The sequence below is a fragment of the Stegostoma tigrinum genome, chromosome 7, assembly GCF_030684315.1.
Source record: "Stegostoma tigrinum isolate sSteTig4 chromosome 7, sSteTig4.hap1, whole genome shotgun sequence".
NCBI lineage: Eukaryota > Metazoa > Chordata > Chondrichthyes > Orectolobiformes > Stegostomatidae > Stegostoma > Stegostoma tigrinum.
In genome coordinates, this window is record NC_081360.1 from 94,544,449 (window position 1) to 94,558,783 (window position 14,335).

The following is a 14,335-nucleotide window of genomic DNA, read 5'->3' on the forward strand; positions in this document are numbered from 1 at the left end:
CTCCATCGAGTACAGAGCCAGAGTCTTCAATTGCTCCTCATGTGACAAGCCCTTCATTCCTGCAATGATTCCTGTCAACCTCCTCAGGACTCCTTACAATGCTAGCACATCCTTCCTAAGATAAAGGGGCCAAAACTACTCACAATATTCCACGGACTCCGGCCAGAGCCTTATAAAGCATCAGACAGTACATCACTGCTCTTGCATTCTTATAACCTATTCACAGGTTGATTCCTTCCTGTGGTTGTTGTTGATGGTTTCAACCAGGAGTCTATCCTCAGCAAATGCAGGGAAGAATCAGGCCGTGGTTAGAGGAGCAGCTGTCAGGTCTATGTACAGAAGCAACTTTGATCTGAACAGAACCCTCCAACCATGGCTGATTTCCAAACGAGTGTGAGACATTCATGGGTGAATTTTCCCATTCATCTCCCTGTAATTTGAACACTAATGTGAGGCAAGATGTTCTGTGTGGAGTTTGCATGTTCTCCCCATGTCTGTGTGGGTTTCCTCCCACAGACCGAAGATGTGCAGGTTAGGTGGATTGGCCATGGGGAGATGCGGGTTTATAGGATAGGAGTGTGAGTCTGGTTGGGATGCTCCTTAGAGGGTTGATAATGGGCCAGATGGCCTGCTTCCACCCTGTAGGGATTCTATAATAAAGGAAGAAATAGTAATATCACAATAACCAGATTATCTGTTTACTTTACTTGATATTTTTCAGAGATAATTAGTGACTAGCACACAGGAGTTAATTCCCCCAGACTTCAAACAGACACCATAAGACCTTTTAGACCCAGTTCAGAAGGCAAATAAAGCCTCAGTTCACATTGTATCTGAAAGATGGCACATCTGACCATGTAGCATTCCTACAGTACTGTGTTCAAACATCAGCCTAAACGCAATTCTCAGGTCTCTGGAGTGGGATCAAATGCATAACCTTCAAAGTTATAGCTGAGAGTGCTATTGTCTGAGGCACATAAGGGGAGGAGGGAATATTAAATAGTTTTAACCAATTCTCCTCTCAGTGCCATCCTTCTAGTACTGGTTACATTAGACACATATTTTTTGAGTTTATGAAGTATACAAACTTACCTATATATGAATTAAAGGAAGAAAATGGCCATTCAGCTCCTCCAGCCGCTTGCACCATTCAATAAGCTAATGGATCATTGTTGACTTGTTCATTTTCTTTGAATTGCACTTTCCCATCTACTCCCAGTGAAATAAGTGCACAGAGGCCAATATCCTGTCTCCAAGTGCCTCTTTATTTACATAGACACAATACAATGGCTCTGAATAGCCAGCTTTGAGTTAGTCCCTAGAATTAGGAGACTCTCTGAATCTCCTGTTTGTACTTTTCAGCCTGGGCTCCCTGATTGGCCCCTGTTAACAGCTCCAACCAGGGATCTCATAGTCAATGAGATCCACCTGGTTCTTGTTCCAATCACTGCACACAGTAACCTTTGATTCCTTTGCCTAACAAGGTCTACCTACCTCCACCTTAAAATATTAATAGACTTCAAAGACAGAAAATTACACAATTGCGCAGCTTTGGGAAAGAAACACCTTATTTCTGTCTCTCATTTTTAAACAGTGCCTCCTAACTCTCACTCACAAGATGAAGCATCCTTGCTATGTCCACCCTATCATGACCTTCCAGCATCTTATGTATGTCCATCAAATCACTCCCCACTCCCCTCACCTCCAGTGGAAACTAGCCCAGCTGCTTAATTTTCTGTGATAAGTCAAGCTGCTTATTCCCAGGTATCAATCTTGTAAATCTCCTATCAACCACTTGCAACGTATTTACACCCTTCCTTAAATTACCCAAATAAAATGCACATAGTATTCAAGATGTGGTTTTGCCAATGTTCTTTTTCAACTGAAGCTTAATATCCTTATTTTAGGTGCAAATCCTCACATAATAAAGGATTAATTACTCACGATACCTGCTTATAAGCATGTTATGACTCACGCAGTAGAATTCCTTGATCCCTCTGCACCTCTTCATTACATTATATTTTGTATTTTTTAAATTTTGCCTGCCAAAGAGAACAACTTCAGAATTTCCCATAATATACTTCTATCTGTCTGATTTGATGAGAGCTTAGAAGTTCAGTATCTCCGTTCCTGTATTGGCATCTTAGTTGCGAGTTGCTCTTCCAGCAGGGTCATGTCAGTGATCCTAATCTCTCAAAGGGCAGTAGTATTCAAAAAGTAGGAGAAAGTTACTGCAGATGCTGGAATATGTGTTGAGAACAAAAAGTGCTGGAGATCACAGCAGGTCAGGCAGCATCGATAGAAAGAGAGCAAGCTAACGTTTTGAGTCTAGACGACTCTTCATCAGCTCTGAACAGTCATCTAAACTCAAAACGTTAATTTGTTATATTTCCATGGATAGATACTGTCTGACCTGCTGTGATCTCGAGCACTTTTTGTTTACAGCATTCAAAGAGTATATGGGAAGGATAATCAAAGAAATACATTTGTAGCTGTATCTCTGCTTCTTCTGTGCATGATTCCACACTGTGATACTGAATCCTAGGAACAGTGCAAAAAGGAACGGTGGGATTCTTCAACTCATGCACAGTAGAAGAGTGAGGGAAAACCTGTGAGGGAAAATTAAGAAATCCCTAATCAAGTCTGTCCTTAAATCCAGTACTATCCCTATAAGATGTTTCAACAAAAATATCTTCTCAAGAACAAAGAACAAAGAAAATTACAGCACAGGAACAGGACCTTTGGCTCTTGAAGCCTGCGCTGATCCAGATTCTCTATCTAAACCTGTATCGTATTTTCCAAGGATCTGTATCCCTCTGCTCCCTGCCCATTCATGTATCTGTCTAGATACATCTTAAATGACGCTATTGTGCCCACCTCTACCACCTCCACTGGCAACGCATTCCAGGCACCCACCACCCACTGCAGAAAGAACTTCCCAAGCATATCTCCCTTAAACTTTTCCCCTCTCACCTTGAAATTGTGACCCCTAGTAATTGAGTCCCCCACTCTGGGAAAAAGCTTTTTGCTATCGACCCTGTCTATATTTCCCATGATTTTGTAGATCTCAATCAGGTCCCCCCTCAACCTCTGTCTTTCTAATGTAAATAATCCTAATCTAAACAACCCCTTTTCATAGCTGGTGCCCTCCATACCAGGCAACATCCTGGTGAGCCGCCTCTGCACCCTCTCCAAATCATCCACATCATTTTGGTAATGTGGCGACCAGAACGGTACGCAGTATTCCAAATGTGGCCGAACCAAAGTCCTATACAACTGTAACATGACCTGCCAACTCTTGTACTCAATACCCTGTCCAATGAATGAAAGCATGCCGTATGCCTTCTTAACTATTCTATTGACTTGCGTTGCCACCTTCAGGGTACAATGGAATTGAACACCCAGATCTCTCTGTGCATTCTCATTGTCTTTCAGGTTTTGGCTGACTGTTTTGTATGCTTCGGTTTTGACCTCACATTTCCACCCTCTATATTTTTGTGATTCCTTCATCCCATCTCAGTCATAGAGTCATAGAGTCACACAACATGGAAACGGACCCTTCAGTCCAACCAGTCCAGGCCGACCATAATCCCAAACTAAACTAGTCGTTTGTGTTTGTCCCTTATCTATCCAAACCTATCCATCTGGGTCTTTTGGATATAGTTGGATGCCATAGCATCAAACATTGCACGATCATATCAGATTATTCTGTTACTTACTTCCTTCCCATTCATCAGCGTGTTTCTGTGGGGTATCCACCTTTCCCTGCCTGTCAGGTGATATTCTAGTTTGGTAACAGCCTTCTCAGCTCTGCTGAGAAGATCAAACTTTCAAGCCTCCACTGTAGAGACGTGAAGGATGTTCTCAGGTGACACCTGAACGCAGAACTATCAGGTCACTTATTGGTAGAAATACCATCTCCTTGATGAGACATTACGCCTTTACACCTGTACTATTATACCTGTAGTGATGGTAGAGACTCCAACTTCCATTCGTCCACATAGCTGATCAGACATCCCTCCTGCTCTAACTGCTTGGCTTGGGGGCATGTGTTGGTGGAATTTGCAGGTTCAGCTATGCTCTAAACATATGTCCAACATTTTGTGCTCCTGAGATGCTGCTTGGCCTGCTGTGTTCATCCAGCCTCACATTTTATTATCTTGAAGCTTTTGTGCTCCTGAGATGCTGCTTGGCCTGCTGTGTTCATCCAGCCTCACATTTTATTATCTTGGAGCTTTTGTGCTCCTGAGCTGCTGCTTGGCCTGCTGTGTTCATCCAGCCTCACATTTTATTATCTTGGAATCTCCAGCATCTGCAGTTCCCATCATCTCCAACATTTGCAGTTGGTCATGAATCGAAAGCCTCTTATTCAGAGGCAGTGATGCTATCCAATGAGTTACATGGCCCCCTTTTAGTTATACACATCAATAATTCTTTGGACGGTTGTTTCAATCCATTAATATATTTCCTTTTTAGGGTCATACCTCCTATTTCATTTATTTCTACATTTTCTAATTTACACCGCCTTCATCCTCCATACTTTCTTTCTTCCCATCCTATTCAGTTTCCATCCTCTTTATCACACCCTTTTACTTCTTCAAGTTCAAGTTGCCTTCTTCATACTTCCATTTGATGCTTGTGGTCGTTAGCTTCACCCACATGTCAGGTCTGTAGCTTTCTTGAAAGACTTCAGACCACTCTTTGATTTAATTTCTGTATGATTGTTTTAACAGGTGGTGCGAACTGTAGAATCTTGTAGCCTTGCCTCCATTTATTAATCTCTTGTTCCTTTGGTTTTACTTTCTATCTGCCTCCGCTTGTCATTTTATTTTACTAACTTCCTGATTCTTTACTCACAGCAACATTTTCCATTTGCTTCTGCCTTCTCCGTTTTGCCATTTTCTGATTTTGAATTCAGCCACTTGACTCTTTAATATCATTTTTAAAAATTCTCTAAGGCTTGTTGGCCGCATTCCCTCCAAGCAGGTCAATCTCTCTGCACATGCCAATCATAGGAACATAAAAACAGGGGAAGGCCATTCGGCCCTTTTAGCCCATGTCACCATTCAATAAGATCATGGCAGATCTGTGACTTAACTCCATTTAGCTGACTTTGGCCCCTATTCCTTAACAACTTTGTTTAATGAAAATTTATGTCTCAGATTTAAAATTAACAGGGTGCAAAGCTGGGTAAAGAAATGGCAGATGGAATTCAACCCAGAAAAGTGTGAAGTGATTCATTTTGGAAGGACAAATTTGAATGCAGAATACAGGATTAATGGCAGGATTTCCAGCAGCGTGGAGGAACAGAGGGATCTCAAAGTCCACGTCCATAGATCCCTCAAAATTGCTACCCAGGTTGGTAGGCTTGTAAAGAAGGCATATGGTGTGTTGGCTTTCATTTGGCAGGGGAATTGAGTTTGAGAGCTGCGAGGTTACTCTGAAGCTGTATAAAACTCTAGTTGGACCATACTTGGAATATTGTGTTCAGTTCTGGTCACCTCATTATAAGAAAGATGTGCAAGTTTTAAGGAGGGTGCAGAGGAGATTTACCAGGATGTTGCCTGGACTGGACGGCAGATCTTATGAGGAAAGGTTGAGGGAGCTAGGGCTTTTCTCATTGGAGCGAAAAGGATGAGAGGTGACTTGATAGAGGTGTACAAGATGATGAGAGCGCAGATAGAGATGATAGTCAGAGACTTTTCCCCAGGGTGGAAATGACTGTTACTACAAGGGGGCATAATTTTAAAATGATTGGAGGAAGGTATGGGGAGATGTTAGAGGTAGGTTCTTCACACAGAGAGCGCTGGGCATATGGAATGCACTGCCGGCAATGGTAGTGGGGTCAGATAATTTAGAGACTTTTAAACGACTGTTGGATAGGCACATGGAGGATAGCAAAATGTAGGGTAATAATCTTAGTAGGATAATAGTTCGGCACAACACCATGTGCCAAAGGGCCTGTACTGTGCTGCACTGTTCTATGTTCTCTGTTTTATGTTTTTAACAACTGATCCAGCAACCATTGCCATTTGTGGAAGAGAATTCCAAACATCTACCATCCTTTGTGTGTCAAAGTGCTTCCTCCCATCTCTCTTAATGGTCTGGCCTGGTTTCTCAAACTACGCCTCTGAATTCTAGAATCCTCAGTCAGCAGAAATAGTTTATCTTTATCTATCCTGCCTTTTCCAGTTAATATCTTCACCCCTTAACCTTCTAAATCCCAGAGGAAACAGGTTTAATTTGTATAATCTCTCCTTCTACCTTAACCCTTAAAGCTAAGGTATTCTTGTAAACCTATGCTGTAATCCTTCCAAAGCCAAAATATCCATCTTAAGGTGTGGTATCTAGATCTGCTCACAATACCCCAAGAGCGGTCTAACCAGAGTTTTGTACAGCTGCAGCAAAACCACTGCGTTCTTGTACTCCAGTCCTCAAGATATTAAAGCCAACATTACATTCACCTACTTGATTAAATTCTACACATAGCAAATTGTTTCTGGCATCATAAGGATCTAAGCACCTGAACTGTCTCTTTGGATATGCACTGTATTTAATTTTATACCATCAACAAAGTAAACCCCCATCCTTTCTCGGTATAGATAGTTGTGGGGATACATTGGATCCCACTTCTGGAAGACACCGCTGCGTATAAACCACAACAATCTGTATACTGCTAAAAATAATTAGAGGGGATGTTGGGCTGTAGGTATGGCTGGGAAGGCCAGCATGTATCGCTCATTTATAGTTGCCCTTGAGAAGGAAAAGGTGAGTTGTCCTCTGACCCACTGTAGTCTTGGTGTGTGGTGACACCCACAATGCTATTAAGTAGGGCATTCCAAGCCTTTGACTCAATGACAATGCAAGTACAATGATATAGTTACAAGTGTGTGATCATATATGGTTTGGAAGGGAACTTACAGGTGATGGTTTGCCTGTGTAACAGCTGCCCTTCTCCTTCTTGGTGGTGGAGCCAGTGGATTTAGCAGGTGCTTTCAAACTGTATTGTTGAGTTATTGCTGTACATCTTTTTGGTGATACACTCTATAGATGCAATGTGTCAGTGGAATGTTTCTCAAGGTGATAGATGGGGTGTAGGGTGCATTATATTGGAACGTTCTGGGAATAATCTACTTTGCCACACAATTTTCACAATGCAGTAGGTGGCCATTCCACCTGCTGTCTAAATGAGTATGAAATAAAACAAAACACAGCGAATGCTAGAGATCTGAAACAAAGACAAGCACAGAAATTGCAGGAGGAGCTCAGCAGATCTGACTCCTGATTTTTGAACTCCCTGCCAAAGGAATCAGGATCCTCTTGTCTATCTCTACCCCCGACAGTTTTTTATGCCTCAACCACACCATCCCTCAGCCTCCTCTCCAACCCCAACATCTCCAATCTCTCCTCGTAGCTACAATTCTCCAGCCCTGTTGCCAGACCTGCTGAGTTTCTCCAGCAATTTCTGATTTTGTTCGCTCTGACTGAGCCTTATGCTCCAGTCCTGAATTCCTGCCTTTTCCTGGTATCCTTATGCATTGTTAGTTAAACAATCATTGAATGCACTTCTAAAAGTGTCAATTGAACCTGTCACCACATACATGGGAAGTGGTGGTGTGGTAGTAATGTTAATGTGATAGCAATCCATAATTCCAAGCTAATGCTTTGGGGAAATGTTTGAATCTCACCATAGGAGATGGTAAAGTTTGAATTCAATGAAAATCTGGAATTGCAACTTAGCCTAATTGCGACAAAGTAAACACTGTTGACTAATCTCTTTCACTAATGCCCTTTGGCAAAGGCAATCCTTACCTGGTCTAGCCTGTATGTGGTTCTAGACTCACAACAATGTGGTTGGCTCTTAACTGACCTCTGGAATAGCCATAGCAAGCCACCCAGATCAATTAGGAATGGACAATAGATACTGGCGCAGCCAGAGCACCCACATCCCAATAACAAATAGTAATATATTTCCAGACAGTGAATTTCAGACTTTAACCATGTGCTGTGTGACAGCATTTTTGCTTACATCATATTTGCTAGTTTTGCAAACCATTTTAAATCTCTGCCCTTGCATTCTCAACACTGTGACATTTCCTGTAGACGATCATTTGTGACCTGTATTTTTTTTCCCTGAATGACAACCTATCCAAGCGAAAGTGACCAGCTCACTCCAGGATTTAACAGCCCTCACTTCCTAATTACCACTGCTCACTGACATGACCAACACATTCTACTATGAACTTGTAAATTAGTAGATGGTGACCATTTCCAGTATGCACATCCATCTTTATTCTTACCCCAGTCCCTATTCCCTGTAATATGACCAACCTCTTAATCATCAAGTACATGTATCGAGGCAGAACTTTCACATCCTCAGGGTATCCCAAAAGCACCTCTGAGCCAATGAATTATTCCTTCTCTAGGAGCACTCTCACAGCGATTAGGACAGCAAGCCAATGAACAAAAATTAATTTTAAACAAATTTTTGAGTGCATTTTATCAGCAATCGATGGACATAACACTTTTAATCAGGCAGCAAGTTTGTATTTTACTCACCATTACTGCACAAAACCACAGCTATATATTCCTCATAATAGGAGTCCACATAAAGCAGCACACTTGGAGTGTGGGTGGTTCGAAAGCTGAACTCAATGTTCTCTCTTGAAAGCGTCATGTCTGAGTAAATAGCTGATAAAGGGCTGCTGACATTTTTGCCAATGCCATAAGATTCGTGGAAATCGTAAGCCAATGATGTCCCGGCTTCCAAGAGTGCCGAAATCTCTGAAATCAGGAAGAGGAAGGATTGTCAGCAGAAGTTTTATATAAGAATGTAACAGCTAGGAACAGGAGTAGGCCATTCAGCCCCTTGAGCCTGCTCCACCAGTCAATACAATCATGGCTGATCTCATCTCGGCATCTACTCCAATTTTCTGCCTGCTCCCCATAACCTTTCAAGGCATTACTAATTAAAAATCTGTCTGTCTCCTGCTTTAATTTACTCAATGAACTGGCATTGACCACACTCTGGTGTAGTGAATTCCACAGATTCATCATCCTTTAAGAGAAGTTATTTCCCCTCATCACTGTCCTAAATCTACTACCTCTTATCCTAAAACCAAAATATCTTATTCTAGATTGCTCTAGAAGATCATAGATCAAACAGAGTTAGAGGTCATTCAGTCCACTTAGCCAGTGCCAGTTCTTTGAAGGATGTATTCCACTTGTTCCACGACTGTACTCTTCTACACATTAAGACCAGAAGAAATAGGAACAGGAGAAAGCTTTTCAGCCCTTTGAGCCTGCTCCACCATTCAAGTGGATCATGGCTGACCCAACATTCCTCACATTTATTTTCCTGTCCCTCCCCAAAATCTTTGATTGCCCGATTGATCAAAAACCTATCTATGTACAAACCAATTGTACACAGGCACTCTGCCTCAGCAGCTACATGTGACAAGGAGTTCCAAAGACTCACAACTTTCTGAGAGAAGGAATTCCTCCTCATCTCAGTCTTAAGTTGACATCTGAGACTAATCTGGTCATCGGCTGTCTCTGTTGAGGGGTAATATCGGCACAGTATTGACCCTTAAGAATCCTGTATGCTTCAATGAGCCTGCAGTTTTCTGGTAGTACATTATGTGATCATAACAACTGGCCAGATAAAGGAACGCTCATCTCATTTCTTCTGGTTCTTTTGCCAATGACCTTTAGCTTTCATCTTCTGGCTTTCTAACAGCGAAACCAGTTTTCAACAAAAAGATTTCAAGTTAATGGTATCGGGCAGTAATTCGAAAGCCAACGGGAACTACTTAAAGAAAGACACTTGGATGTTTGTTGTCAACTGAGTGGAGAACACATGTAAGTTAAGTCAAAGCATTGTGGGATTGATGGCATGGGGTTATATCGACAGGTTATTTAGAATATGAGCTCAAATCACTTTCTAAACAATTTGAATTTGCTTTTTTTTAAAGAAAAACTGAAATCAAAAGTTAAATTGTCCATGATTGTTGCTAGTTTGTTCAAATAGTGATGTAGTGAGGAAAACATTTCATTCTCACTCAGTCTGAACTATGTGGGAAGCCAGCTGGAGACAAACATGGTTGGCTCTCAATTGCCCTCAATTGTTAATGCATAGGTCAGCAATTCAAGGAGAAGGCCCACCGTTATTCTCTCATCAGGATGATGGGGGATCCCTGAAGTACTCGTAAATTGTTGAATGCTTATTTACAGTATATACTTTTCTTTAAAAAGAAGTGCTGTATGACCTAATCTATTCTTGTCACTTTTTCATTTACTCTGAGCCATCATCACTTTTACCTTCTATTCTTTTTCAGACTTTCTATCTCTTGTTCTGCTGGATCCTTTCATCTTTTCACACTCTCCAGTTCTAAGGAATGGTCATTAACCTGTAAGATTAACGCTGTTTCTTTGTTCTTAGTTGCAGCCCAACCTGTCAACCATCTCCAACATTTAATGTTTTCACTGCAGAAATAAGTCATTGAATACGATGTTCCTTGTGATGCTTTTTAGTGCAGAAACTGTGCCACTGAGGGACTTAATGCATGGCTGAGATAAGCCATCATTTTACCACGTTTAGGACCTGCATAACAAATGAGCTGAATTCACTTCTACCCCTTGCTCCCGACATTCCAAAAGCAAGACCTCTGTTGTCAAGAATTATTACTTCTGAAGATAACTGATCACATGTTCACTTAAATGCTCCATCCCAAGGGTAAGGTTCAACTTGGGTCACATCTTCCTGTGTATTTTATTATTGTTAAGAAATTGCTTGTGCTGGATTGTGTATTTTTAGTAGAGTGGTAGAGTTGTCAACAGTCAATTCTGATATTGCTAATTTGATTTTTATTTCAAAGATGGTTATAGAAAGCACAGAGAGTGAAACTGACCAATAGCATATGCATTAGTAAACCCCTTGATGAATGCATGTGAGATTGCACTGACTGCACATTTATGAGGAAGTTCTGAAGCAGGATCACTGGACTCGAAATGTTAACTCTGTTTTCTCCTCCACAGATGCTGCCAGACCTGCTGAGTTTTTCCAGCAACTTTGGTTTTGCACATTTGTGAGGTGTCCTTGAATCATTTATTGAAATGGGCTAATAGCTTTGTTCAAATGTAAAGGTGATTTTTGAACAAGTGTATTTGTGGGTTACGTAGAAACAAATTACATAGAATCCCTGCAGAGTGGAAACAAACCATTCGGCCAAACAAATCTGCATCACCACTCCAAGGAGTACCCCCACCCCAAATCATTCTCCTGTATTCCCCTATGTCCAACCCACTTGATCTAAACATCCCTGGACATTACAAGCAATTTAGTGTTGGCAATCCACCTTCCCTGCACACTGTTGAAGGAAACCAGAGCTCCCAGAGGAAACCCATGCAGACAGAGGGAGAACGTGCAAACTCCACACAGACAGTCGGCTGAGGGTGGAATTGAACCTGGGTCCCCGGTGCTGTGAGGCAGCAGTGCTAGCCACTGAGCCACCGTGCCACCTATTACGATGAGAAACTTGCATTTTCTTGCCTACAGAGGAATAAGGGGTAATAAAATTTTGACTTTTCCAAGATGGAAATGACAGACACCACATTCCACAGGGATGATAGAATCAAATATATCTTTCACGTCAGTGGTACCCATTCAGAGGTGACTTCAGGAAATGCAATTCTTCCCAAAGGAGAGTGGTTGAAATCTTGAAATTGCTATCAAATAGCTATGGAGGCTGTGGATCAATCATAAATATCACAAGTCAATGTTGATATTCAATAATTTTAACATTTGAAAAATCAAGGTGTCCAGTTGGAATTAATATTGTGATCAATAATAGTATATTTGGATGGTAGAAGCAATTCAAGAGGCTTAGTAGCCGTCTTCTGTTCCTAACTAGTATTTGGATATTATTTGACTGGGCTTATCTTCATCAGGTCAAACTCCTGCATCAGCCCACTCAATAGCATGGTGGCAGTAGATCTACCAGCTGGACTGTAGCGGTTCATGAAGGCTACTGACCATCAGCTCCTCAAGGGATTCCAGAGGATGGTCAATACATTAAAATAAAACAAAGAATTGTGGATGCTGAAGATCTGAAGCAAAAACAGAAACTGCTGGAGAAACTCAGCAGGTTTGGCAGCATTTGTGGAGAGAAAGCAGACTTGGCATCTCAGAAGAAAGCTCACTGGATTTGAAACATGATTTTCTCCAGAAATTCCTGTTTTTGGATGGTTTTTGTTTGTGATGGTCAATACATGTTGGCTTTGACACCATAATGTCAAAAATAGAATAACTTCTCAAATTTACACTTGCCACAGGATTAGAGCTCTCTGCATGCCCATTTTCAGTTATTAATATATCTATATTCCCAGATCATCCTTATTGTCTAACTTAATTAGGGTATTGTCCAAAGATTATGTGCCTTCTTTATTCTTGCAGACAAAACGCACTCAACACTTATCCAGATGGGAATTAATTTGCCAATTACACACTCAGTTCACAACTTGAGTGCAACAATTTTGGCTGCTACTCTAGTGCAATGCTGCAGCAGTGTTGCACTAACAGAAGAGATCTTATACTGAGGTCACATCTTCCTGAGGTGGAGAGAACAGATTATGGTTCTACCTTGTCAAAGAGTAGGCGAGTTCTCCCCAGTGCCCCGATGAATCAACACCATATTTTTAAAAAATCTTGTGATTATCAAACTGCTGATTGTGGGAGCTTGCCATTTGCAAATTGTATCCATGTTTTCAACTTTACAACAGTGAAGTTTATGCTCCAGCTGTACAAAAGCCTGGTTCTGCCACATCTGGAGTATTGTGTCCAGTTCTGGTCACCTCATCACAGTAAAGATGTGGAAGTGTTAGAAAAGGTGCAGAGAAGACTTACCAGGATGTTGCCTGGAATGGAGGGAAGGTCTGACAAGGAGATATTGAGAGAGCTAGGGCTTTTCTCTTTAGAATGACGAAGGATGAGAGGTGACTTGATAGAGGTGTACAAAATGATCAGAGGTATAGATAGAGTGGACAGCCAGAGACATTTTCCCAGGGTGGAGGCAGCTATTACAAGTTTTAAAGTGAGTGGAGGTAGATATCAGGGAGAGGTCAGAGGTAGGTTATTTACTCAACGCATGGTCGGGGCGTGGAATGCATTGCTGGAGAGGGTAGTGGGGTCGGCCTCATTAGGGGCATTTAAGCGGCTATTAGATAGGCATATGGATGATAGTATGAGGTAGGGGTGGAGGTTAGATAGGTTTAGGTAAAAGTTTGGCACAACATCATGGGCTGAAGGGCCTATACTGTGCTGCACTGTTCTATGTTCTGTGTTCAATGTTCTATGCTCTATGTTTCAAGAAGTATTTTGTTGGCTGTAAAGTGCTTTGGGATATCCGGTGGTTGAATAAGCTACTACATTGATGTCAAGTTTTAACAAGTTATGTATCCACCGTCCCTTTAAAATAAAAACAAAATTCCCAAAAAGTACCAAGTACCCACAATTGATGGTTAGCTAAAAAGGTTAATGACAGTATTAGACTTCAACAAAAAGCGTATGGTTACACAAAGGTGGTTTTGGGATGCAGTGGGGGAAGGGGAGATTTTGAAGCTGGTGAAATCCACATTGAAAACATTGAGCTGCAGGATTCCCAAACGGAATATGAGTTGCTGTTCCTGCAACCTTCGGGTGGCATCATTGTGGCACTGCAGGAGGCCCAGGATGGACATGTCATCTAGGGAATACGAGGGGGAGTTGAAATGGTTCGCGACTGGGAGGTGCAGCTGTTTATTGAGAACCGAGCGTAGGTGTTCTGCAAAGCGGTCCCCAAGCCTCCGCTTGGTTTCCCCAATGTAGAGGAAGCCACACCGGGTACAGCAGATGCAGTATACCACATTGGCATTTGTGCAGGTGAGCATCTGTTTGATGTGGAAAGTCATCTTGGGGCCTGGGATGGGGGTGAGGGAAGAGGTGTAGGGGCAAGTGCAGCACTTCCTGCGATTGCAGGGGAAAGGTCCGGGTGTGGTGGGGTTGGAGGGGAGTGTGGAGCAGACAAGGGAGTCCCAGAGAGGATGGTCTCTCCGGAAGGCAGACAAGGGTGGGGGTGGAAAAATGTCTTTGGCGGTGGGGTCGGATTGTAGATGGCGGAAGAGTCGGACGATGATGCTTTGTATCTGGAGGTTGGTGGGCTGGTATTTGAGGACTATAGACAAAGGAGGTGGCCATGGGGACCCACATGGGCCCAAGCTATGCCTGCCTCTTTGTAGGTGACGTGGAACAGTCCCTACTCCGCACCTAAACTGGCACTAAACCTCACCTCTTCCTCTG

At 42.2% G+C, this 14,335-nt stretch overlaps 1 protein-coding gene across 2 annotated transcripts in view; it reads right to left on the reverse strand.

Annotated features, from left to right (window-relative positions):
• Positions 1-14,335, reverse strand: part of LOC125454249 (contactin-associated protein-like 5) — a 974,390-nt gene that overhangs the window by 169,954 nt on the left and 790,101 nt on the right. For both annotated transcript variants that reach the window (XM_059647525.1, XM_048534833.2), the window contains one exon: positions 8,560-8,784. In XM_059647525.1, coding sequence (XP_059503508.1) covers positions 8,560-8,784 — 225 coding nt within the window. The remainder of the gene's footprint in view (positions 1-8,559; positions 8,785-14,335) is intronic.